Source organism: Aptenodytes patagonicus, chromosome 4 (assembly GCF_965638725.1).
Source record: "Aptenodytes patagonicus chromosome 4, bAptPat1.pri.cur, whole genome shotgun sequence".
Classification (NCBI taxonomy): Eukaryota; Metazoa; Chordata; class Aves; order Sphenisciformes; family Spheniscidae; genus Aptenodytes; species Aptenodytes patagonicus.
The window spans coordinates 78,131,203-78,158,713 of NC_134952.1; the positions used below are offsets into that span (position 1 = coordinate 78,131,203).

Sequence of the window (27,511 nt, forward strand, 5' to 3'; positions counted from 1 at the left end):
GACACAGCACATCATGTTGGGTTTCATAGAGGTCTGTCCTGCGTCTGTCTCTTTTCAGTGTGTTCCTTAATGGTCTGGCTGGCTGAGTAGAGGGAAATGGTTATAAATCTTGGATACTGCTGGCTTCCTTGTAATGGCCCTTGTGTTATCCCTGGGACACAAGTAACAGGGCAAAAAGTACAAGGTTTAAATTTCAGGAAAACAGGTTAAGGTTAGACACGGGGGGAAGGGGAAAACTTCCCAATTACGAGAATATTGAAGCAGTGGAATAGGTTGCTTGGGGAGACGGAGTATTGATCACTGGAAGTCTTTAGGAATGCCTAGACTAGTATCTCTCAGGGCTGACAGATGTAGAGCTGATCTGGCTGTAGGCGGGGAAGCGGACTAGATGACCTCTCCATCACTAAAAACAACTGGGAGAGTTTGAGCAGAATAAATTACTATTTTATATTACGCGTTCAGGAAAATGTCTGCATTGTTTCCTGTACTCTCCTCCTCTTTGCCTTTGGTAGGGACGCAGATTTTTGTATGTCAGACTCCGAGTAGTTTAGAACATATTGTATATGTTAGCACATATGGCAAATATATTCCATGTAAAAATATATAGAGTCAACCTGCTCATGGTAGCAGGTGTGAATGGTTTTCAGCTACAGTTGTCTGTCCTTTATAATAGCTGAGTTGTTTGCAAACTGTTCTAGGCAGTCCAACTATTACACCAAAATATTTGCTCTTAAGGTTTCTATTTTCTGAGATTGTGAGTAAATCCACCAGTAGATCTACTGGCAATGCTTTATAGGCAAAAATCACCTATATATTTGTATGAGACAGTAGGAGGTGTCTAATCAATACACAGGGGACCTGCATGCTGTTTATGGATGACCGATGGCGCTGGTTCTACGATAAACTCTTGCCGTTGTCTGGCCTGATGTCCTGTAGCTAGCTTTTGTGCTCTCCTTGTGGGACTGCAAGTCTGCTTTACAATTACAAGTAAAACCCAGGTTGCTACAAGACATTGCAAAATCAGGTAGTGAATTGCACAAGACTTGCCTGCTGTTTCTAATTCACCGCTTCTGAAAAGACCAGACCCTACATTCACATCCATGTACTGTACCTAGAGCTTTCCCAATAGGTGATTCTCAGGGTTTTTTTTCCTTTTCTTCTTTCTGCCTCTTCCTTCATAAGACTAACCGTAGTTGGGTAGAACTGCTAGAGCCAGTTTGTCTTTCTGTGCAGCCTGTAAATAAATAATTTACTCGAAACAATAATCTATGTTATACTGTAGTCCATGAGTGTGTATAATTCCAGTATTGCACTTTGTCAGAAAGTCATAATCAGTTGCAGTACACTTTATCATGTTGAAAAATTACGGAACGGGTACCTCAATAACCTGATCGAATCCGTCGGTACGTACACCGGTGTGCACACATCAAACTGGGTCAGTTCACTTTTGCCATGCTTAGCCATATGTCTTATTTCGCAGCTTTTTAAGTGTAGAAGTGTTCTACGCTTCACAGCCCTTGTATTTCTCGAATATTTTCACGGCTAGTTAAGGGTCCTGTGTGTATGTTTTTCAGGATGTTATTGCCAGTATGAGCAGCTGGGTGATTAGTAAGAAGCAAAGGCCTGTATTACGCATGTATATAGTGCCAAGAACTGGGGTGATGCTATACAGAAAGCAGCTATTGTACTTGACCATTAGAATTTCCTTTTTAATCATTAGCCAGAATGCATTACGAGGCAGGTAAATAAACTGTTTACTGTCAGTCATCCATAAGACATAAATGCCTGTCATAGGACAAAGTAAAACTCACTAATCTACAAACAGTACTGCAAGTAATTTGTAAAGATGCTCTGGTTTTTCTTTCGGTGTGAATACAGCTGCTGACAGTCTTCTCGGAAAGAGGGTAATATTTCATCAACTGAGCAGCAGGAATTGTCAATTTTATTAGAAGTGAAATTTACCTTCTCTTCTTTTATTGTGACCTATGCCCCATGCGCAGTTTGGAAAACGAAAGAGGAAAAATTCAGCTACTGGCATACGTCTGTCTTTGCTGAAGCTTCTAACAGTCTTTAACAGCTTTATCTTCACTGGCTTCATTCTTTTAAATGCAAATTGGAAACTGTTGGGGGGACATCCTTAACGGATTATATTCTGCCAGCCAGCCCCTGGATTACTATAATATACAAATGAACATGTGTCTATAAGCTCATGAGGCAGTGGAGAGCGAGGTGGGGTATTTGCTGTCACTTGTGAGAATTTTGTAAGTACAGATGATTAAAAAAATGTGGAGTTTTGCGTTTTGTTTTCTATTCTTAGACATTTTAAAGCTTTTATGTTTATTCCATGAGCAGTGGAAGTAGTAAAAACCCCGTTGCATATAGATTTGTGCCCTCAGGTATCTTGCAATGGCCTGGGCTCCCTTCTGTAATGCCAGTATAACATAATTCCTTCCCCTTTTGCTGTCGTGCAGCACCTCCAGCTCTTAACTGCCCTAGAGAGCCTTCTCCTTCCCTGCGTGTCCCCCAGCAGTGGGCTGGGGAGGATGGAGCTTCTGCTATACCTGATTCGGAGCTGGCAGAGGCAGCATCAGGTTTCCACTTGCTGGTTAGGATTTTTGCTAGGTCTCTGTGTGTGATTTTTAGGCAAAAATCCCGCTACTTCTTATGTTGCTGACCAAAAATTACTACAATGTGATGTAAATACAGTTGGCTTATTTACAGTTTCACTCTGTACTTCATTTTCTGTATTTTCTGATACAACATAAATGGAAATAAGTGTCTTAAAAATTACATGGTAAACTGCTGTGATATATCGTGTTGTAAACCACTGATAAGAAGGAAGATGCTTGTTTACTTTTCCGAAGATTGAGACTAGCGTTTGAAGAATTGTCTATTTTGTTAAACACTAGGTACTGAAACTCTTTTTATATGTGTGTGTGTATATATATATAAAAAAGATATCCATCCAATATATATAGGCATATTCCTCCATTACTTCAATCTTCAATAATTCTTTAGATCAAATGTGCAAATGAGCAATTTCCTGTAAACTGTTCGAGGCATTCGGATCTCATGCAGAGGACAGCACTGTGTTCTCGCTCTCATGTAAGGTGCATGTTTTATGAGGTTCTATTGGCAAACTTTTGCCAATCGAATAATAAATTCAGGTAAAACTCGTTGTAACCTCGATTGCTGATATCAGTTGATCCGCTCCACCATGTTGCTAGTAATCGCCAAACCTATTCATCCACGGTATGATGAATACATTTTTTCAGCATGCGTTTACAATCCTCAAGGAATTACTTCAATTCCAAGGAATTACTTCAATTCCAAGGAATTACAATCCTCACGGAGTTTGCGGCTATTTTCTGTTATTCTGTGTGATTGCCTACTGGCACTACCGTTTCTTGTGACTCGGAATAGTGGCATTAATATTAACTTAACTGTAAATATCACGTATTAACTGTCTCACTGACAATGAATATTGCTTTCCTTTTTGAAATGCAAATGGTCTTTAGGAAAGATGATGTTCTGCGGGGATCTCAGCAGGGAGGTGCTGGTGAACTCAGGCAGGAGAATGCCAGCTTCCTAACGTTTTAGAACTCCCAAATACAGAGTGGGGGAGACAGATAAGCTAAAGTAGAGCATAAGGGCAACCTTACCTGCCAGCAATAAACATTACTCGGAGCACTTAGCACCGTTCTTAAAAATCCACTTGGGATGTTTGCCTTACTTTTCTTGTGCTCGTGTCCTGTAGTGGTGTTTTTGAACTTGCAGCACCACCAATGGGAGATTGTTCTTTCCAACCTGACAAAATGCAACAGTAAAAAAATATACAGCCCAAACAGCGGATCCAGCCACTGAGTGATGACGTTGCACATGGTCCAAACCAGAACAAGCACACAGCACAGTGCCATTCTCTTGGTACATAAGAAAAACTTACGCAGGCAGAGCGGGAGTAGGGGACGATATACACAGCATAAATTAGCTGCAGTTGAAATGTGCTGCTTGTGTGCTCGGGGCTAATACGGGTCCTTTCTTGCTAGCCAGCCCGAAGCAATTTGTGTGTGGGCCGAAGTGTATCCCTGACCTGTTCGATAGCGTTGGCCTGGTGTAGAAAAGAGTGTGCGCCCCTGGGCTGGGGGTCTGCCGGGCTGCGGTGGGGTCCTGCTCCCCTGGGCTGTTCGGAGCGCCGTACCACTCTGATTGCATTTGCACCGTTTCGGAGGCTCTCCGCAGGCTTGGCGAAGGTAGCAGCGAAGCTTGGAAGAGGACAGTAGGCTTTGTTCCATATAACACTGGTGAAAACGTTACGGTTTTAGTCTGCAGATGCAAAATCAGTTTCACGTTCCACCTTTGCAAGAGCGCAGGGTGCGTGCCCCCTTTCGGAATTAATCCTGAAGCTGGCTCCCTAGCTGTAGCTTACAGAGATTGTTTCCTCTGAATAAAAATGTTTGGAGGCATCTAACAGTTTAAAATGAGGAGGAAAAGTTAACCCCTCAATAACTAAGGAAGGAAGGAGGGGGAAGAGGCTAATTTAATATGCAGGGGTTAGGAATATGACAGATAGCTGGTGAATTTGCTCAAGGAATCTGGTGTAGAAGCATTTGCAAAAAAGCAGGATGAGAAAGCAAGGAAGGCTATGTGTGGGACAATGATATTGTCTGCTTTTTACAAACTTTCTTCGAAAAGAGCAGAGTTTGTCAATTCCCGACGCAGACCTCTGGGATGGTTCTTCTTGGCATCAGCGGCTGTAACTGAAATACAAGTGCTAAACTATAACCTGTTGGCAAGAAGGGGACGCAAAAGGCATTTTGTTAAAGAATTGTCATACTGATGTAGAAAAAGAAATGTAAGAGCTGTAGTAGTAGTAGTTGAGCAGATTTCCAAATCAGTCATTTCTATCATGAAATTTGAAGTATTTCATGTTTTGCTAAAAGTAGCAGCACTTGGAGTCTGAAAAATGGGGAGGGTGTGTGTCTTTTTTTTTCTCCTTGCTGCTTCTGGCTTGCTTAGGAGATGAGTTTTATACGCTTGTCCTGTGTGTTTGTCAGTAGTGAATGCTAGCAGCTAGATAGAGAAAAGGGAGCCCTTTTAGGGATAAGCTACAGTCACGCTGTAACAGGCATCAGACAATTTAAGTGGGGACATAACTGAATTTCCTGTACACCAGAGACAATCAAATAGGAGGAACACATTCATAAGAAACTAGGATTTATAACTTCTTTTGCTCCTAGAACCACTCATTAGTTGTTATTTGGCATGTGTGTTCGCCTTTTTTTTTTTTTTTTTTTTTTTAGCAAGTATGTGCATTCCACTGTGACTGTCTTTTCAGCCTTTGTGGACAACGCTGCTATCTTTCTACTTTGTTCTGTTGTGTCTTGGTATTTTTGTGGATCCAATCTAAAAATCTCAAGGATAATCATAAGCAGAACTTCAGCATAGCCTGTATATATTCCTTCCATGTGTGGAAAATCATGTTTGCGTGGGTTCAGTCAACACGGTAGCAATCCTGAAGAATTCTGTGGGATGGTTCATTGTTCTGAGGACTCCTTATTTGCTAGAGAGCGTGTAAAACATCTTTGCTCTGCATAAATAAGTCATTACATTACATTGCCATTAAAATGAATTCCATCATTTAAAATACCTAATTGTGCTGTTTTCTCTAGAGATTTTGTATTTTTACTAATTAATTTTGTTGTTTTAAATCACGATTTCCATATCAGAAATTGTCTGTAATGATAACCACTTTTATATCTGTATTGAATATAAAAGTTGAAGATAAAGCTGTTATCCGTTCAGAGGGTAAAGAAAATCAACTTCTAATCTTTTGAGAGGCACTCTGCAAATTAAGCAATCTGTTAACAACAATCTGTAGATGAATCACCATTTATGGAAGTTCTTGTAAGACATTGTTAATTCCGTGTTGATTCATGTAATTTTCCTATGCAAGCAAGAAATTGTAGGGGAGTGGAATTACTAAGTCATATTATGGAGGTAAACATGACGTGACTTCTGGCAAATTAGCACAGCACTTACCGTCTCTGAAGTTTTGCTATTATGTTACTTGGCATCCACTCTGAACTCGAGAGAGAGAAAACGTCTAGGAAGAGCAGAAGTTTATCAAACAACTTCTAAGGGCACTTTAAGAGAAAGCCTTATCAATGTCTTGTCGATGCCACGCTCTTAATAATATTGCTGTAAGCTGGGAGAAGTCATTGTGCCTCATTTCTTATATGCATGTATATATAAGTATACGTGCGTATATTTTTCCTAGTGGAATTTAAGTTCTGTTAAGATTCAGAAATACAAGTATTGTGAAGTGGGTAAAAGCAGAGCACAGGGAGACAAGGCTCTGTGGAATAGCTTTTTAGGAAGCACCGTCAATATGCTAGGACTCTTCCGCCTGGAAAGAAATGGCTCGGGGAGGCTGTGATAAAGCCAGAAGATTACAAATGGCATGGAGAAGGTGAATATGGCATAATTGCTCACTGTCCATTCCAGCACAGAAGCAAAAGGGTTATCAAATGAAACAAATGGTTTGGATTTAAAACTACAAAAGGAAGTGATTTTTTTTTTCCCACGCAGTGTGTATCTAAGCTGCAGAAGGCCTTGCCGTGGGATGTTGTGGATGCCAGAGGCTTAAATCGGTTCACAGAAGACTTGGACAAACCTGTGAAAGCGTGGTCAGTTAAGGGATGTTAAAGGCAAAGACTGACTCTCCGGTTCAGAAAGTCCCTGGAAGCACTGTTTGTGGTGGTCCCTGAGAGTTCTGGGAGAATGTGGTTTAGTGCTTGCCTGGTGCTTACATTATTCCTTAGACATCTGCTTTCAACCCTGTTTGGAGGCAGGGTGAACCTTTTGATTTGACCTACTACAGCCAACTGCTACATACGGCAGGAATTAAGGAGAATGATTTGGGACTCTTTCCCAGACACGACAGTTAGCTTTTCTTGGTGGTATTCCCAACAGGTAAATACTGACACAAGAACGTTGTTGGATGCGCCTAAGATTTTGTAGGCATTTCGTTAGGGTCACACAGATTTTAAGTGAGATTTTAATTTAAGATACCATTACCATTTCTTCATATCTCGTAGTAACATTCATACTCGAAAAGTAATTTCATATAGAGAACTATGTGAAAATAAAATTGGTTTTGATAGAAAAAGAAATGTTGCAGGGAAAATGCCTTGACATAAATAGCTGAGGGGGCAAGGCGGCATTCTGGTGGGGGAAGGGGTAGAAAATGTGGTCATTTCCAACTGCCTCCTTTCATTGTGGGATTGGCATCACTTAGGAAAGTAATTTTAACCTTATGGCTACTTTAATTTCCTGTTCTGTAAATTGGTAGCTGCTTAACTTCCCAGCTTAGTGAACAGTGATTTTAGTTGTACTTCAGGCATCTTCTGAAAGAGTAACTAGCTGTGGAAGTACCAAGAATTCTCAGTAGTCTTGTGCATCTGGGGAAAAAAAAAAGGGGGGGGGCAGTGTTAGGGATTTAAAATCCATTTAATACCGAATACTTTCAGAACACAAGTATTTTGTACTTCCTTTTTATACCTTTGGGGAAACTTCTCCAAGCGTGATCACCTAGTTTGCTCCGCTAGATTCTGCTGTTACTGTCGGACATGAAAGGTGCACCACTTTGTTTCCGTTTTGCATTTTTCTCAGTCAGAAAACCAGAAAATAACAAACATTCCACTAACAGTGCTTACGAATAATTTCTGAAGTGGGTGGCGTTCTTCCATTAACAGGCAAGATTTGCCTATATGCCAATTTAAATGCTTAGCAAGTAATAATGTGTTGACCAAAGTCTTCTGAAGATGAATTTGTTCAGGAAAACAAATGAAGAAAGAATATTATGGTCTTGAGTAAAACAAAAAATACTTAAGACATGCATGGCTTCTGGACACGTGCAGATAACAAATCTACAAAAGAGAGTAAACTCTTAGATATGTATTTCTCTCACCTCATTTCATTTTCTGAATCTTTTTACTATAAAGTCAAAGTTTACTTGCCAAATGTATTTAAAAGTAATTTAGTCGGTGAAACTTCCAGGCCTAAATCATTATGAAGTTTCCCAAAAAATAGTAGTGTAGCGTGGAAATACTGGGTAGACGCATGACAGTTATGTAGTAGCTATGTAAAGATACATGTAAGTGCAGAGTGGAGTACCGTTAAGGGGGGCAACAATACGTGCAAATTTGAGATTTTTAGCTGTGCAGTCAGGTGTGTTGGTATAGATGCTGGCATCCTGAGGATGCAGACAATCCTTTTCCAGTAATAGGAACTTGGCAACTTCAATATAAATAAAAACTAATACATCAAAGTCACTACTAAATGCCTCGGTCTGCTACTAAATTAATTTGCATTTCATTTGTGAAGGTATGGTTCTTTGTAAAACTGTTATTCATTCAGACTTGAACTCTTTGAGTTATGATATTTCATGTGTCTTTTATTTAGACTTTTGTTTCATGAGCAACTATTGTTTGCTATTCATTTCTGATAAGCAATAACAACAACTTTGTAGTTGTTACAGAGACAACAGTAATGAAGTTCTTAAACTTTAGACCAAGTAGCTTCTTTTTTAGTGAAGCAACATTTTTCCAAGTCTTGCAATGAGCCTTGAACAACATTACATCATTTTAAAGTACTGTTATAAATTATAAGTTCATTAAAAAGTAATATTGCCTAAGCAAGAATTACATCACTGACTGTTCAAACTGTCTCTATTTCTGTTAGTTCAGTTTAGCTCAGTATTTTCTGTGGTAACTATTTTAAAAAATTCCTTAGACTGTTTGAAAAATAACTTTGCATTTTAAGTTGATCATAGCTTCAATTCGAATGACCGTATGATAGTCAATGTATCGTTAAATGTCTTTTAAAATACTGATTTTGTTTTATGTTCTTTACAGGTGCATTCTGCTCCCTCTCTTGGGAATGAAGCCCCCTCAGCAGAGCCTCTTCCTGCTCGTAGATTCGGTTGACGAGGGCTGTAACGTTTCCGAGGGTGAACAGACTTCCACGAGTTTATCTGGAACGATAGCCGAGCTTTTAGCTGGCCACTTTGAGTTCTTCCCTTCCTGGCTGCTCCTCCTGTGTTCTGCCCGCAAGCAGAGTAAAGCTGTTACAAAAATGTTTACAGGTGAGTAGAGAGCATAGGAATTGTTTGTTACCTGAGCCTGTAACTAGGACGTAGTATTTACAAGACCCTCGGTGATGGTTGAAAGCACTGATGCGTGCTTAGTTCTAAAAAATGACAATCACAAAAATGGTAATTCTAAAAAACACACATTCCAGTTTACTGAGGACTATAGAAAGCTTAAATCAGCCAAGTATTTTAGAGGTAAATTATGTCTTCGCAATACATCTGGAAAGAATATGGCTGCTTTGAGTTTTCCTCTTGCTTTGCTAGTTTTAAGAAGCTTTGAAACAGTGTAGGTGATGTGGAAGTACGTAAGTATGTCGGCTGTATACACCCATTCCTTACAACCTCAAAAGATTATTTTTTTTTTTTTCCCCCCATGTCCCATTAAAATCTCTCCCCTTATTTTCAGAAAGCGGGGAATAACCTTTGAAGGTGGAACTTGAGAGGGGTACAGTGTAGATGTGGATTCTTGGAGTATGCTCTTGGCAAAGGTTGCACAGTAAAAAAAATTCTTTACAGCTTCTTCATCCAGGCTTTACTGTGTCTGAGATCATTTCTTCACTGTAATGACATTGTTACTGGAAGTTCTCTGAAATGTAGTAAAGGGCAATATCTAGACAGGATTCCAGGCCTATGTATAAAGCCTGTGTGTATTAAGGCAACAATTAGGACAAAAATGTGATTATAGAACGTAGACCCATAGGCTTGCTCATTTCCACAGTGGCAAAAGGTCAATGGGATAATTGCATTTTGGAACGAAGTACTGTATTAATCAGTGGCAGACATGAAGATTGGTATTTGGGAGTATGTGAGAATTAAAGGAAACTTTGGGGTAGCTTCGCAGGGCTCCTTTGGGCGTTCATATGGGAATAGTTTTGTCAAAACTTGGCTGATTAGCTACGTTGTCATTGCCAAAAAAACAGACAAAACTTTCTTCAGAGCAGTTTTATTTCCTTTCCATTGAACCATATAACGTTTCAGACTAGTCCTAAAAAATTGCTGTTGTCTTCTAAGTATGTTTCCAGATGGAATTCCTGACAGGAAAAATCAGCAGAACTAATGGATATGCCTTTAAAATAAATTTAATTTAAATGAGTTAATTTCTTATTTCCACAGAGAATGACTTGATGAATAGCATAAAGGAAGTTGGCTTCTGATATTGTAATCCCATCTTCACTGTGGAAAAGGTACAGCAAAGAAAGAATGAATCTCAAAATAATTGGACACAAATTGAGAAGAAACGTTAGGGTCTATTTGGAGGAAGTGGTGGGTTTTTCCACTATGAAAGAAAACTGTGACATTACAGCCAATGTGACGGTTGCCTGCTTAAAACACTGTTGGATGATTTTCCTTTTTACAGCCAATGTTCAAGTTTGTGAAAGGTATAGTGAGGATGTGAGGAGCATGGCTGAAGCTTCTGTTAACTTCAGATACCTTGCAACTTTGTGTTGCAGAACTTGAGATAATGGTCATTTCTTTTCTGGTTCTAGCCTGCAAAGGATAGACTGTCATTAACACTTCTACTGGGGCAAACTCTTCTCCTCCTTTGTGGTATTTGAATGTTTACTTTTAGCTGAGCCAATTTATAAAGCTATTTAACTGGTCGGCAGGCAGAATTCAACATCAATGATGAGTATTTTTTTGCACTCATGACTGAAGAAATAGATGGTGTATAATGTGCGCTGCACTCTGGGACGCTCTTGTACTGAATTTCTGATACTTCCAATACATCCTGACGGTGCTCTTTTTTGGGTGGCCGGTACAGATGAGAGTTCTGCAAGCATCTCCCTAGCTAGAAGAAGTGATGACATGGAAGAAGGAGTCCAGTCTTTCTCATCCACTGTCATCTTGCCGCTGCCAGTGGTGAATATATCATCCCTACCACTCTAAGAATGGGAAAAGGAGGAGGGGTGTTTATTCTGGTCCTCTTTGTTCCTTCACTTTTGTTGGTGACTTATTGATGAAAGTTGAATAGTTGTGCCTGCATCTGCTGCAGCTTGTGTTATGGGCCCTTCTGTATTCCCAGATTCTGTAGTAGCACAACGTGCTACAGATTTTTCCCCTTACTCAGATTCTCAGCTTTCATTAATTAAAAAAAAAAAAAAGGTTTTGCCTCTTGTGGCTGCAGAGACAACCTCAAAAATATGAACCAAATGTAAAATGATGCCTGCATGAGTCTGCGGTCACCCTCCACAGTGAGCAAAAGCCAGCCAAGTGAGTAAAAAAGGAGGGGAACAGATAATGTGTGTCCTCCTGCCTTCTCTTGCATGTGCACTGTCACCAACTGCCACATCATGCCTTGCTTTTCGTATGGACTTTTCCCCTAAACGTAACTATTCTGTCTTGCGCCCGTAATTACCCACGTTATCTCCCACATCATCGTTCGCTGTCATTTGACGACCAGTATGGACAGTCAAGCAGCTACATTAAACAGAGTCTTTCCAATCTTTCTATTATAATGTTAGAAAAAGTTTCCTTGTATTTCTAAATAACTGAAAAAGCCCTCTAACCTGAAAGTGGCAGAGAACATACAATTTTTTTTTTTTTATGCTTCAGCTAATTAGCTAATACAAATGCTTCTTCTAAAATGAGGCTAAATCTTGAAAGTATAGCAGTTGTTCTTACAAAATTAAATTCCTTTTTTAAAGATCCATCATGTTTGTTTAAAAACTTTAGGCTTTTTAAAATCAGGCTATTTTATTTAGATACGTTTGAGTGAAAAGCAGATACCTTCTCATTAACAGCATAAAGGTAAATAGAGAAAAGTGCATATGTACAAATGCTCTAATTATTGGTTTAAAGAGGCTTTTTAATAGGCATTTACTTAATTTCTTCTTTTTTGCTACACACACAAATCAAATGTCTGTGGCATCTGGCTTGATTATACCCATCAGTTAAACACGGACATTCTTCATCTAAAGAATTCCTCCTCATGCGTGAGGCATGAGTGCACCGGTGTGGTACAACCCGTGCAGATGTCACGTCTCAGGGGGCTGTAGTTTGCATAAAGTTAACGTTAGATACTGGAAAGATCCTGGAAACTAGAATAAAAAGAATCAAAAGTGGACGTGGAAGGGTTCAGTTTAGCCTCAGAGGCAGCTTAAGCTCCATTCACCCACTTATCCGTAGGCAAAAGCAGGCAATCTCTCATTCATTTTTCACTCTTCTTTTATCTGTCATTCAGTTCCGGCCAGCCAGGTGCTATTCAGAGCCGATATTTATCCAAACTCATTCTGGTTTAGAAATCCTGGGAGCATAACTCTTTCTCATATTTCTGCTCTTTGCTGGTTCTGGTCTGAATAGGTGTGGAGGGTTGTTTTTCTTGTAGCCTTTCCTACAATTAAAAAATAAGCAAAAATGTGAAAACTTCAGAGAAATATAGTAAAAAATCACAACCCAGCTTCTGTGCACCCAGAAAACTCGTACTGTTTGGTAATTGAAGCTGCTCAGGTAGTCGTATTGCTGAATCCCCAAATCAAATCAGTTGCCTGATTTGGAACGGAACCTTTTCTCATCAGCTGCCATTCCAGAATATAAATGGTGTGAGGCCACTTCAGGAGAGATTGCTTCAAAAAAGGAAATCTAAGTTGTCCTCTGAGTTTTCACTGGAGGTTGGAATTTATTTGAGTGGTTTCATGTTACATTAAAACCTTTATGGGAGTTGGATTTTTACTATAAAAGATAATTTTTATATATTTATATAGTTGTAAAATTTACTTCTATAATAGTAAAGCTTTGAAAAAGTTTACTTGTTGCTTTGGTTTGGGTTTGGGAAAAAATTATTTAGAAGGCTTGGGAAATAAACTGGGAGCTTTTAATTACTGTTTCCTTTCTTCTCATTACCACTTTCTTCTGATTACCACTTTGAAAACGCAATACTAGGGAATTTCATATTTCCTAGTAAAAAGTTGTGTGTGAATTTTGAACTTATTTGCTTTGTAATTAAAGAGGGAAGACTAAATTGTTTCAAAGGGACTGTTACCTGTAAATCTAACTAAATAAACTTCTGTGCAACGACACGGACCAGTGAGAGCAGCAGATTTCAGCCTCAGTGTCTCTTAGCACCTGTGGTAGATGCAGTGAAGTTCGTAATGCATAGTATACTGCAAATGCACTAGAAGCAAAGCGTGCTGCTTGAGTTTTCAGGTGCATTTTACTCTGCTGGATACGTTATTCTTTTTGAGCAGGTGTGCATAAATGGCCATAGAAATACCTAATTTAATATATGCTTAGATCAGCAGTGTAAATTATTAATGCCAAATCATTGCCATGTTTTTAACCATTTAGATGACTTTAAAGTTAACAATTCAGTTAAATGAAATATATTAAAATGTATTTAAAACTTTTGTAATTTACTTATGTAAAGGTATTTAAAGATACGAAAGTAGGAGGATATTTTAAAGTATTTACTGGAACCTACTAGTTAATAGCTTATTTTTTATTATCAAAGTTTGAAAAGGTTGACATACTGTAAAAGTATTTATATAGCCAAGATACTTTCTTTTTTCCTTTCCTTTGAATGACCCTAGATCTTGCCAAGAAATACATTTGGAACTGATTTGTTTACAGAACTGCCAGGAATTTAATAAATCAGGAAAATCCATATTGGAGCTCCCATTGGGTTGAAAGTGATGTGTTGTAAGAAAAATTTTAACAATGCAAAAAGCAGGGTCGCGGGACTGCAAGTTCTGTCTGCTGTACTCCTGTTTTGCTGAGGTTAAGTAGTTCATGGGAATGCATCTGAAACAAAATGAGCTTTCTCTTAATGTTTTGGTGCTTCTTGTCCGTGAAAGTGACTTATTGTATCTGGTAGGGTTGAAAGGCATGTTTGCAGGATCTTTGGAAATGTAAAATGACCTCATTTAGATAGATCGGGCGAAAAAACACAGCTTTGTTTTCCTCCTTCAAGCTAGCAACAAGAATTTGAGATTTAAAAAAAAAATAAAATAAATCTATAAGGCCTTTTTTGAATTATTTGCTTATTATAGTATGGCATGGTGCAGTGGTTAAAATTAACAACCTATTTCTGTTCAAAAGTCTGTTACAATGGCAGTTTGTTAATCCCAGCCCTTAAAGAGCATATCATCCCTGGGATGTGTGAAGATCTGTGTGAGTGTAGTGTGCTTATTGCTATACAAACTTGTCTTCAGATACGATATATAGGATCTCATTAACAAGGAATATTTGGAAATATTACAAAAGAAAAGAAACAATTTTTAGCTTCCGTGAACATACATCCGATCAAATTGTTTAAATTACTGACTTCTGGATTATTCACTGCTCTGAAGTCTTCTGAAATTTATTTGCTTGGCTGAAGTGCTTAGACATTTGGTATGTCTCCGGTAAGTACAGAGTAGGGCAGTATTTTTAACCCTAATATGGAACAAAGTAATGACACAGCCTCATCCAAGGGCGGGGAGGGGGAAACCACCACAAACCCTTCCTTTTTTAATTTTTTTGGAGGGCTTGGGTTTTTTTTTTAAATCACATCCAAAATGGTTTTGTTCACTTTCCCACCCATGTGGGGAAGCAAAATGAAAATTGGTATTCAGAGAACGCTGCAAGATAAGCAAGAGTCTTTTGGTTTTGAAGCAGACATATAGGGACTGAGACGCTTAAACAGTTATCGCTCTGCAAGTTTTCCTGTGAAGGCTGGGAGTCAGGGGAGGTGGAGTGCAGTCACTAGTCAGTCAGCGCTGAACATGAGCTGAAATCTCAGGATTGCTGTCATGTGAATCGCAGGTTTTCCTGTTGGGGGGAAATGAAATCAACTGCTGCAAAAACTGAAAAAACGCTTGAGTAATTGAAAAATAAAAATAACGTACATACGCAGATATATATTGGGAGGAAGGATGTGGGCATGGGATTAATGTGAGAGATTGGGGCTGTTGTGAACAGAGTCACTTATGACTAAACACATGGAGAAGGGGTTTTCAGAGCTCTGTGCCTATTCTTATTCAGCCAAGTGACAGGTACAAACCTGACTAGGAGAAGCAGAGAGGTTCAAAAAACTGAAAGGTGAGTGAATGCAGTGGTTGCATTTGCTCTGAATTGAGCAAAACAGAGCTGTTCCCTCCACACATGAGATGACCGAAGGGACGCTTGTGTCTGGTGACAGCTCTGCGTATGCATACGACTGTGAATGCGTGCACCAAGCAATGCCCTGTTTTTAAAGCCTTTGTTTTCACTTCTGTGTCTTCTGAAGGTTCATAACCTAGAAACAGCCTTTCGCTTGAAGTGAACGCTTGGGATCTGCAGAATCACAGGGCACTGGCTGTCCTTACTCAGTGAAGTTTCTTACCTGGCTTATGTACATGAATTGTGGGCTTTACAAAGTTACGTGCAGAGTATTTTCATCAAATACATAGTAGATCGATGAATTATGCCATTCTGCAGGTCAGGTTAGGACGTTACTTGAAGTTGTGACAAATTACGGTGGATAAAGATGGTTCTGTGTTTCTTTTGAGAGAAGAAAAAAAAAAAAAAGCCTCTGTGGAATGGAGAAGGATCCCCCAAAATAATTGTTTTCTGCCTCCTGGCCTTCTCACTGAAAAATCTTCAAGTAGACAATCTTACTAGCGTAGTCTTAGCCTGAGAAGTGACTGTGCAAAAGTGTCCTATTCAGTAATTATGTTTTGGGGAGAAGCATGATTTTGTTTTAGGTATTCTATTGATTTAGTCCTGTTAGATTTGTAACGCTACCATAATTAATAAGGCAAGCAGAAATATCTTAATAACATGACCATAGTTTGCCTCTCAGTTCTAATCTGTTCTGTTTGTACAATGCTCATGTAGACTAAACAAACAACAGAGTGAGCTTAATGTGACATTCAGAACCTCTGCTGAAGACACTCAGGAACAAAAAACACAGCTCTGTTATCAGGCTGAATTTTCAGTCAGAACAAGCTCACAGACTAAGCAGTTTGATCCACAGAATGTTAAAATACAATAAAAACACAGATCTGAAAATAACATTCTTCAGAGTCTCACTTAAAATTCTTTGTTCCATGGAGATGGGGCCAAAATTGTGTTGAATGCGTTGCTCTATGGTTGCTTCTCCTTCAATATAATCTGGAGGTTAGTAACTGCTTTGGTTTGAAAAGTGAAGTTGGGTTGTTGGGGTTTTTTTATGACTAGCTGAGCTGACTGTAAGGAAGTGTGTGCAATCTGCTATACTGGAGGAAGAGATTACAGCCTGTCCCTGGAGAAGTGAGGTAGAGTTCTGGCCTAAAACACAGTAGTTTAAGCTGCTGTGTCTGTGACCTCTGCGGTTTTCCCGTAGCTTCTGGAAAAGTAGTGTTCAAACGATGTAATGTGTCATTAATCAAAGAGGGTAGGTCTTCATCAAATGCTTAACTTGGCACTACCAAAGCAAATGTTTTAAATGACAGAGATAGCCGTGTAGTCCGTACAACTACATCTTCATTCCGCCTCGTTCTTGAGAGCCTTACGGCCACCGAGATTGCCCTAGGGACTTCTTCGCACGTGCTGCTAAGAATAGCACTCTTTGCTTTGGGCAGGGGCGTGTGTACATGTACACGTGTAGGGAGGAGATGTACGCAGTATGCATGTAGGAAATGACTTCCCTTTTTTCCTCTGAAGACTAAACAGATTGGAAAAACAATGAGATCATATAACTATGAGAGAACCTGTTTCCTTATACAGTGAGTCACCTACCGAAGAACCGGGGTGTTTATCTAAAACTCAGTCCTTACTTGAAAAAAGTAGATAATTTTCAGTGCACAGAGTTCTAAAGGTATTAAAAACTATTTTTGAGTGTCTCTCTCTCCTATATCATAAAAGCTTTTAAAAGAAACTAGGGTGATCAAGTTAAAGTGATTTAGGTACATTTTATCATGCATCTGCACCAGGTGTGAATAACCGCTTCTATAATTATATTAATATAATAGTTGTCTTAATCTAAATAGCTGAAAATTATTTGGAATTCCATTGTTAACCACATTGAAGAAGGGATTATTTCTTTAATAATATAATAATACTTAATAATCTTATTTTGGTTGCAGTTCCGATGGTTTTGCTTAGGTGTTTAGTATTGTCCAAGGTAGACACACAATGCCTGATTCAAAGTGGTTTTTGAAATTTTCATCGTTAGTAACATGTATTTCTTCTTACAGTCGATGATGATAAAAATGTGTCTATTATCACAGTTCTCTGCTATTATTATTAATTTACATTCACTGTGTGTACACACAAAATATATTATTGTGGGTGTTCCATACCCAGAAATGTCTGTCTCTTATTTGTTTTTTTTTAACATTGAGTTAAGCAAAACTAGGTCAGAAATAGTAACGACTTTCTTCCCTTTTAATAGGTTTTCGAAAAATAAGTCTGGATGATCTACGAAAGGCTTATATTGTGAAAGATGTGCAACAATATATTCTGCATCGTTTAGATCAGGAAGAAGCACTGAGACAACATCTCACAAAAGAAACTGCAGAAATGCTGAATCAGCTTCACATCAAAAGCAGCGGTTGCTTTTTGTATCTGGAACGTGTCCTAGATGGAGTTGTGGAGAATTTTATTATGCTACGAGAGATCCGTGATATTCCGGGAACGTTAAATGGCCTATACCTTTGGCTCTGTCAGAGACTTTTTGTGAGAAAACAATTTGCAAAAGTCCAGCCTATTCTTAATGTAATTCTTGCAGCCTGTAGGCCGTTAACCACAACGGAATTGTATCATGCAGTGTGGACCAAAAATATGACGTTGACGATGGAAGACTTTCAACGCAAATTGGATGTCCTGTCAAAAGTCCTTGTCGATGGGCTTGGAAATACAAAAATCTTGTTTCATTACAGTTTTGCAGAATGGTTGCTAGATGTAAAGCACTGTACACAGAAATACTTGTGTAATGCTGCAGAGGGACACAGAATGCTGGCAATGAGTTACACTTGCCGAGCAAAGGATTTAACACCGTTAGAAGCTCAAGAGTTTGCATTGCATCTAATTAATTCAAATTTACAGTTAGAGACTTCAGAGCTGGCTTTATGGATGATATGGAATGGCACACCTGTCAAAGACTCCCTGTCAACCTTAATTCCTAAAGAACAAGAAGTATTACAGCTACTGGTAAAAGCTGGTGCTCACGTCAACAGTGAAGATGACCGCACGTCTTGCATTGTTCGGCAGGCTCTGGAGAGAGAAGATTCCATTCGCACCTTGTTGGACAACGGGGCATCAGTAAACCAGTGCGATTCCAACGGGAGAACGCTCTTGGCCAATGCAGCGTACAGCGGCAATCTCGATGTCGTTAACTTACTGGTTTCAAGGGGAGCAGATTTAGAGATAGAAGATAGTCATGGGCAAACAGCACTTACCTTAGCTGCTCGGCAGGGACATACCAAGGTTGTCAATTGCTTGATCGGATGTGGGGCTAATGTTAATCACACTGATCATGATGGCTGGACGGCATTGCGATCTGCAGCGTGGGGTGGGCACACAGAGGTGGTTTCTGCGCTCCTATATGCTGGAGTCAAAGTGGACTGTGCAGATGCTGATAGTCGAACGGCGCTGAGAGCAGCAGCTTGGGGAGGACATGAAGATATTGTGCTGAATCTGCTTCAACATGGTGCTGAAGTTAATAAAGCTGATAATGAGGGCAGAACAGCTTTGATTGCAGCCGCGTACATGGGGCATAAAGAGATCGTGGAGCACCTGCTGGACCATGGTGCAGAGGTAAACCATGAGGATGTGGATGGAAGGACTGCGCTCTCTGTCGCTGCGCTTTGTGTACCAGCCAGTAAGGGACATGCCTCAGTGGTTAGTCTTCTAATTGACCGTGGTGCTGAAGTTGACCATTGCGATAAAGACGGCATGACTCCACTGCTGGTAGCTGCTTATGAAGGACATGTAGATGTTGTTGATCTGCTTCTAGAAGGAGGAGCTGATGTTGATCACACAGACAACAATGGTCGTACGCCACTTCTGGCAGCAGCCTCCATGGGCCATGCTTCAGTTGTAAACACTCTCTTATTTTGGGGTGCAGCTGTTGATAGCATTGATAGTGAAGGGAGAACGGTTCTGAGCATAGCCTCTGCGCAAGGCAACGTTGAAGTAGTACGGACTCTGCTGGACAGGGGGCTAGATGAAAATCATAGAGACGATGCAGGCTGGACACCTTTGCATATGGCAGCTTTTGAAGGTCACAGGTTGATATGTGAAGCTCTTATAGAACAAGGTGCTAGAACAAATGAAATTGATAACGATGGACGTATACCTTTCATATTAGCTGCACAAGAAGGTCACTATGATTGTGTGCAGATATTACTGGAAAATAAATCCAACATTGATCAGAGAGGCTATGATGGGAGAAACGCTCTCCGGGTTGCTGCTTTAGAAGGTCACAGAGATATAGTTGAACTACTGCTCAGCCATGGAGCAGATGTAAACTACAAAGATGCTGATGGCCGGCCAACACTTTATATCTTAGCATTAGAAAACCAGCTTACGATGGCTGAGTATTTTTTAGAAAATGGTGCAAACGTAGAAGCAAGTGATGCTGAAGGAAGAACAGCACTCCATGTTTCCTGCTGGCAGGGCCATTTGGAGATGGTACAGGTGCTGATAACATACCATGCTGATGTGAATGCTGCAGATAATGAGAAGAGATCAGCTTTGCAGTCTGCTGCATGGCAAGGTCATGTGAAGGTAGTGCAGCTTCTCATTGAGCATGGAGCTCTGGTTGACCATACATGTAATCAAGGTGCTACTGGACTCTGCATTGCAGCCCAAGAAGGGCACATTGACGTTGTCCAGATATTACTGGAGCATGGTGCTGATCCAAATCACGCCGACCAGTTTGGGCGCACTGCTATGCGTGTTGCAGCTAAAAATGGACACTCTCAGATTATTAAATTGCTGGAAAAATATGGTGCGTCTACTCTGAATGGTTGCACTCCATCTCCAGTCCACACAATGGAGCAAAAACCCTTACAGTCAGTCTCCTCTAAAATGCAGTCATTAACAATGAAGTCAAATAGTTCAGGGAGTACTGGTGGAGATATGCAGCCTAGTATGCGTGGCTTATCTAATGGGCCTGCTCACGCCTTCAGTTCTCCTTCGGAGTCGCCTGATTCTACGGTTGACCGTCAGAAGTCATCTTTATCAAATAATTCCCTGAAAAGTTCCAAAAATTCTTCTCTCCGCACCACATCGTCGACTGCGACTGCTCAGACAGTGCCCATTGATAGTTTCCACAGCCTGTCATTCACAGAGCAAATACAGCAGCATTCCCTGCCACGCAGCAGAAGTAGGCAGTCTATTGTTTCTCCTTCTTCCACAACTCATTCCCTGAGTCAAAATCACAATTCACCAAGTAGTGAATTTGAATGGAGCCAAGTAAAACCTAGTTTGAAATCAACTAAAGCTAACAAAGGGGGGAAAACGGACAACTCCAGCAAATCTGGGTCAGCTGGAAAAAAAATAAAACAAAGTAGTTCCTCCCAACCAAAAGTGTTAGAGTATGAAATGACTCAGTTTGATAAACGAGTACCTATTGCCAAATCTGGGACAAGTGTGCCACTTAAATCAATGCCGGCAGAGCCACAGTGCAAAATTTTGGTCCCGCCAGCTCAGCAAGAAGTTGGTCGATCTCAGCAACAGTTCCTAATTCACCAACAGAGCGGAGAACAGAAGAAGAGAAACGGAATTATGACGAATCCAAATTACCATCTTCAGAGCAATCAGGTTTTTCTCGGTAGGGTTTCTGTCCCACGAACGGTGCAGGATAGAGGGCATCAGGAGGTACTGGAAGGCTATCCTCCCGCAGAGACAGAGCTCAGCCTTAAGCAAGCCTTAAAACTTCAGATTGAAGGTAGCGACCCAAGTTTCAACTACAAGAAGGAAACACCATTATAAAAGGTAACCTGTCCGGTCATGAAGGAAGCAAATGCGTGTATTTCATCGTGTGCGTTTTAAATACGCTAAAATTGCCTTTCATTGTCGTTTTATCATCATAATTGTTTCTTAATTAAAACCGTGAATGTTAAAGTCTTAACCTGGCAAGTATTTGTTTTGCTGTCGTTTAAAAGCATCAACCATAGAGGAATTGCATCACCATCATATTTTCTGTTAAATTCTGATTGCTCAAATCATACCCCACTGTCTTTGATACGTGACTGAATAAAACAGCAAGTTGCATGTAGCATTGATTTGGAACTTTCTTTTCAAACGTAAGGACAGCTGGGATTTTTAATACGTGATATTTTCAGATACAGTAGTTATTTCATTATTTATAAAAATGCTTTTCAGGAAGTTTCTGAAGATTCTTGTAAGTTACAGGCAACCACTTTTGTGAATTTGGATTTTAAATGTGAAATCTCAGTAGCATAATTATCTACAAATTAAAAACTTCAAATACTACACTAAAGCTTTGATTTTATATTTCTGTTCCTGTGAAGGTAACCCTCCTATAAAAGAGATGGCATTCCTCAGAGCAAGATTAGAATCTATGTTATGGTACCAATTTTCTGACCATTCTGTAGTTCTTAATCAGTGGAGTTCATTTAGATTTCTCACTTTCTCTCTCATACTGAATTTTAAGCTGCAGAAGGAATTTTACGTAGCTTTTTCAGACATGAATTGTCAGTGAGTCAGCTAAAATAGAACTATTTTTCTCCCTGTTCCTGATGAGGTTTATCTTTTTTAGGGTTTGGGGAATGTGTTAATATATTTTCTATTTGAATTTCAAAGAAGCAGCATCTTTATGAAATGTATGCACATCTCATTGCTTATTTGCTTATTTTTGAAAACATATGTTTTGTTTGTGTAAATGCTGCATTTTTGATGGATCAGAATGCTGTTCCTTGGAACAAGACGGTTCTCACTAGCTGACTCGGTTCTGCCGCAAGTCATCAAAGACTGCAGGTTTCTAGGACTGTTGCAGGTGGTGCAGAATCCACAAATGGGAGGCTTTCAGCTGTCAAAAACACACAGACAGGGTTTTTCCTGAAATGTCCTGGAAGTGGATTTCACTTTAATGGAATGCATCTCTTTAAATGGAGCTGAGGTCTCCTTTGAACTGCAGAGCGTTAGAATGTTGTGCAGGACTCCAAGATGTTTCCTTGGGGTTGGCATTTTGGTTAAATTAAAATATTTGAAACAATAACAGTGTTTCAAAAAGCCATATACTAAAGCCTGCACATTTGTAAAATCCAAATATTAGCAAAGGGTCAGATGAGCTGTGGGGCAGGCAGAAGTGAAGAGGCGGGACAACAGGAGCAAGCATAGAGAGGAATAAGCAGGTGAGAGAGAATGGGCCCTAAATCTTCATAAAAGTCAAAAGGACTTTAGATTCCCACAGTTCTACATCGTGTCCAAACAGGATTTAAATTTGTTTGTAATTTTTTTCCTGCCTCCATAAAACATATTAAAATGTATAATTAAGAATTGTATTTCCTAACTCTTCTGTACCTGCGCCTGACGTTCAGTGCTTGCCTTCATGTTACACTTTATTGTAAATAATTTGTATGGTTCTGACGTAGGATGTATAGATTTGACCCGACCTTTCATCAAAAGACTAGTTTTGATGAATTTTCCATCTTTGTTAATTTTAAAATATAAACAAAGCACGTAAAAGAAAATTGGAACACTTCACATAGAATTTTGAAACTCGAATTGGGCTTTGCTTTATCTGGAACAAATAGTGCTTTACTGAAAATTCAGGGATTTTCTCTGTGAAGTACTTGTTTATGCAAGTGACTAAACATATAAGGTGATGGACAACTAACCTAGTTCCTTTTGCTTTTTCTCTAACTAAAGTTTTCATAGCTTCACTTTAAATACGGAAGTTTAAAACAATTTTGTGTGGATTATGAATTGCTTGGCGCAGGCTATAATTTACCTCCTGTTTTGCCAAGTCTGGAGCACAAAAATAGTAATTTCCCTGACCAGTGAATAAATCGGTCACCTGTGGAGAATCACATCAGAAATACTCTACGGGAGCACCTGAGGAACGGCTTTCCTTCCCTGGCTGCCGCTTCCGAGCTCTAGTCGGGAAGCTCTCCTGCTGTGAGGACCTTGTAGCCGCTTCGGATGGTAGAGAGCACAGGGAATCAATCATGGGCTTTGAGTTAGGCAGGAAATGCTTTTCATCGTTGGTGTGGTGTTGTGTGCTTTTTAACTTTAATCGGAATTACATAGCTCGCTCTCTGACAACGCTGTTGGTATTACGGAATATTTCAAAACTTAACGTTTCTGTTTTGTACTTGTAGGCCAATTCCATGATGCTATGAACAGAAGCGCTTCTGCTCCGAATGATTTATCAGCTGGCTGGGATGAAAGCATACAATGCTTGTTTAGTCCACCTAGAAATTCAAGAATGTGATTACTACAGTACAGTTACCTTAATTACTGTAACGTGCCTACATTTTCAGGCTGCCTTCCTAGTATAACCCTCTGTGCTTCAAAAATTTATTTTGTGTACTTTGTATTTAATACACAGAATGAGCACTTTTTTTTAATTGCAGAAAGATATATGCTGTATTTCCCTGACAACAGCTGAAAATGGTAAGAACAAGGAATTCTGATGTCCTATTCCAGAACGCTTGGTAGAGGTGCATGTGCCACAGTGAACTGTGTATGGAAAGGCAGTGCTTTTTGTATTTATTTTCCTGTGGCTAAAGAAAATAAGCGAACAGTTTGTCACATTTGCATTGTTGTAATGTATGGTCGGTTCCCTGTGTACTTCAAAAAGTTCTCTCCAGAAATACAAGTCTTGTGACAGTATTTTATAAATACTGTACTTGCGCGTTCTGTCTGTGTAATAGCTGTTCAGTGGTAGCAAAGGAGTCGGGACTGCAACCATCTGCAGTATCTTTGGGATTTTTAAGAGGCAAAATCTGGATGGCAGGCTGTGACCACTGAAAGCAATAGGCAAATTTGGTCTTGGACACCTGATCTTAAATGGCCTCCGTTACTGTTACGGTAATGAGGTAACTGAACATGGGTATGTTTTAGGTGCTAAGGTAAAAGGTCTGATCCTGCTTTCATGTATATCTTTATACGTTAGAAACAGCTCGCTCTTTTTTCCAAGGTAAAGGACTGTCTTGAGAATGTCGGTAAAACAAACGGTGGAAAATACAGATGCTTTGTTAATGAGGCTGAGAGAATATACAGTGAGAGTACAATGGAAGAGCAAACGGTTAGTAATACCGTTGCCTGGGGAGTACAGAGATTGCTGAGTTAGCTCTGTCCTGAGACAATAACTCTTTAAAGCACAAACTTGTATGAATGTGGTTACTGCTTCAGATGGATTAGGTAGAGCCAGCGTGAGTATCTCTGTACCTGGAGCATGGTTAGTTGGCAGCCTGGATAGTCTATCTATGGATAATGGAAAGCTGGTTCCCCACTCTTACAGCAGAACAATTTTACTTCTATGAAAGAGAGCAAAATCAAGGCCATTGTTGTGAAAGTGAACAGTATGAATTTTTCCTTTGAATGTGCACATCTTACTTGCACGGCTCAGTGAGTGATAAAATGAAACAAGTGGGTTATTTTCTCCTAAAAATGCAAGCTATATTCTACTATTCACCATTACACAGCCTTGCTCTTTAGAAAAGAAGCCTATTTTTGTATGTGAGTATTTCTTCTAAAGGCTTGGGATTCATCTTTTTCATACTCTAATTCTGATCATTCCACAAATAAGATGATAGAAAGCTGCGGTTATTTTTCATAGAGGATTAATTAGATGTATGGCTATCCTTAAACTTTGATAAATGGCCCCTGGATGTATATGTAGTGCATATGCTGAGGCACTAAAGGGCTCCATGTCTTGTTATTATGATTAACAATCATCAGAACATCGTTTTTTTAATATCTTGCACCTCCATTCTTATTTGCTTGTTACTAAATGTAAAAAGAATCTTTTATAGTCAGGCATTCAGCATATAGTAAAATTAGATGTTGAAAGTTGACACACGGCAATATTGATTATTCTGAATGTTTCATGTATTGAATTTTCTTGTCCCCGTGGGACAATTATAAAATAAACATAACAGGAGTCTGGCAGAACGGCCTTAAGAGGGTTGGTGGCTCAGTAAAGAGAGAGTACCAAAATGTTCTCAGCAAACTTGTTCCGAACCTCAAGTACAGTACATTTGCAATACTGTGCAAGAATACAACTTTCCTTAGTTATTAGATGTATGTTTTCTGTAGAAAGGGATGATCCCTCAATGCCGACATTTTTCTACTGACCTTGACTGTCATTGGGATTATATTTATTTAATTTTATTGTGTTGTTATTAATTGCACCTTGTGGACAGAGGACGTAAAAATATGGCCAGTTTCACAAGGGGCCACAACTTACAGATAGCCTGACGGTTTTTGTGTGAATAATATTTACATTTAAAACAGTTAGTGGGGAAACCTCATATCCAAATCAGCAGAAAGTAGACCTGTTGAAAATGTTTTCAGAATGACAACTCTTACAGATTTTGAGTATCGCTTTGGAAGAGAGCATGACTTGCTTTAAAACATCTGCTTTCTCAGAAGGTCTGTGTAATTCCACATTGCTGTTGCGTGTGATTTTTAATATCATCATTTGTGAGGGTTTTGCGTACAAAGAAAAGCTGCTGTTCCCCCTGTTGTTTGCTCTGTTCCGCTCTGCTCTTTCACATCTGTACAATCAAGTGGAGGTGAATGGAGTTGCATAGCTGTGACTCAGCACGGTTCCTTCTGGCAATGTAACGGTTCTCACAACCTAAAAAACCTGAATAAAACCTGGATCCTGTTTCTCTTCATCCCATTTCACTGGTCCTTCCAAGGTCATCTCCACAAGACGTCTAAAATTCTTGATGGGAGCGCTAGGGAAAAGACGGTTTTGTGGACACAGATATCAATACTGTATGCACGTGGAAAAACTCTTCAAAAGAGAAATGCATTAAGAGATACAGAGGCACAATTGATGCATTTTTGTCTTCTCTGTGATCAGTATTGAAAACATTACCATTTATTTAAAAATAAAAAGGTATTTTCCCTCATCAGTTACTCTGCTATGCAAATGTCTGTTATGCTTAGTGTTCCCCATCTGAACTCCTCAGTTAACTTGATTTGCAGATCGACTGTTTTTCCTGGAGTGGGTTGTAAATAGCCTTTAATGTACATTGAATGAATTTCACATTGTAAAATTTTTATTTTATTCCTTGTATTATATTAAGCGAAAATCCCTGTGTATATGAAAGTGCATAATAAATATATTTGCTTTTCAGCAGACATCTAACTGTTTTAATTTTACTACCTCGTTTCCTGGGACATCTCAGGAAAAGGTTATTAAACTTGATTAACATTTGTGTAGTACTTAATGAAACACGATGTATGTGTCCAGCCGGCAGTCTGGGCTAGCAAAACTCAGACCCTGACGTTAATTCCTATGACCCTGCTTATCACTCAACTGACCTTTTTCGCGTTAATCTGAGTCAAGCCCGAGCGTTTTGCAGGAGAAAATTCACTGCACGTTCTTTTGTTTAAAATGACGATTATATACCAGGAGGGCCAATAAATTCAGTAGTTCAGTCGCTGTAAGTTCTTTACCTCTTCAAATGGTGTTTGTTAATGATCTCTTTGATCAGTGTTTCTCTGTATTATTTTCAGTTTAAGGAAAAGCTTGCTTATTGATGGCGGCTACTCATTTTTCTTGAACTTGTTATTAAAAAAAGTAGGAGAGAGAAGTTTTCCAGTCATTGCAATAATCCCATTTGCCCCTGTGATCTTGTCTCACTTCTGCTTTAGATGATACACCCATCATGATTCTCTGCAGAGTTGTTGAGTGTGAAGGAAGAGTTTGGCTGTGCCTTCTGCAAATGACGGTTCAGGTTTACCTCCATGTATGCTGGTTCACGCTGCTTCCAGCTGTTGGTGCTCACGGGTCGACTGATTCCTAAGATTAGGAGAATGACAAAGTTGTCGGTAACCGTTGACTTGTTTTCTGTATATTTCTGTGGTTTCTCACAATAATTATTGACCCTCTTTTGTTAAGTTCTTTGTCTGAAATAACAAAGTATGAGATGCGTTAGTTCAGTGGCTATGTTTCATTGAGGCAAAGAATCTTTTTCACTGAATTAATCTTTTGAGTAAGTTGTATTACGTTCCAGAGACACACATTTTCTTCAGATAATCACTGTAATAATATTTAAATAAAATTATTCAACACCTGTTTTTAATCTCTTATTCTGTGGAATATAAACAATCATGTTGAATAATGCTTCACATCTTCTGTGAGATCTTTACAACAATTTGGCTTGTGTATTGCATGTATTTTCCAAAAGAAAGCTGGGACTCGTTGGCACAGTGAACTAAAAGCTTTTCAGTTGGAGGCCCTCTGAGAGACACCAATGAGAATTTGGCATT

At 39.4% G+C, this 27,511-nt stretch overlaps 1 protein-coding gene across 1 annotated transcript in view; it reads left to right on the forward strand.

Annotated features, from left to right (window-relative positions):
- The window catches only part of ANKRD50 (ankyrin repeat domain containing 50), a 43,942-nt gene extending 17,110 nt beyond the window's left edge, over positions 1-26,832 (forward strand). Inside the window, exons 3-5 of the mRNA XM_076337256.1 lie at positions 8,916-9,145; positions 17,481-21,028; positions 23,380-26,832. Of these exons, the coding sequence (XP_076193371.1) occupies positions 8,916-9,145; positions 17,481-21,025 (3,775 nt within the window). The 3' untranslated portion in view covers positions 21,026-21,028; positions 23,380-26,832. The remainder of the gene's footprint in view (positions 1-8,915; positions 9,146-17,480; positions 21,029-23,379) is intronic.
- The last annotated feature ends 679 nt before the right edge of the window (positions 26,833-27,511 follow it).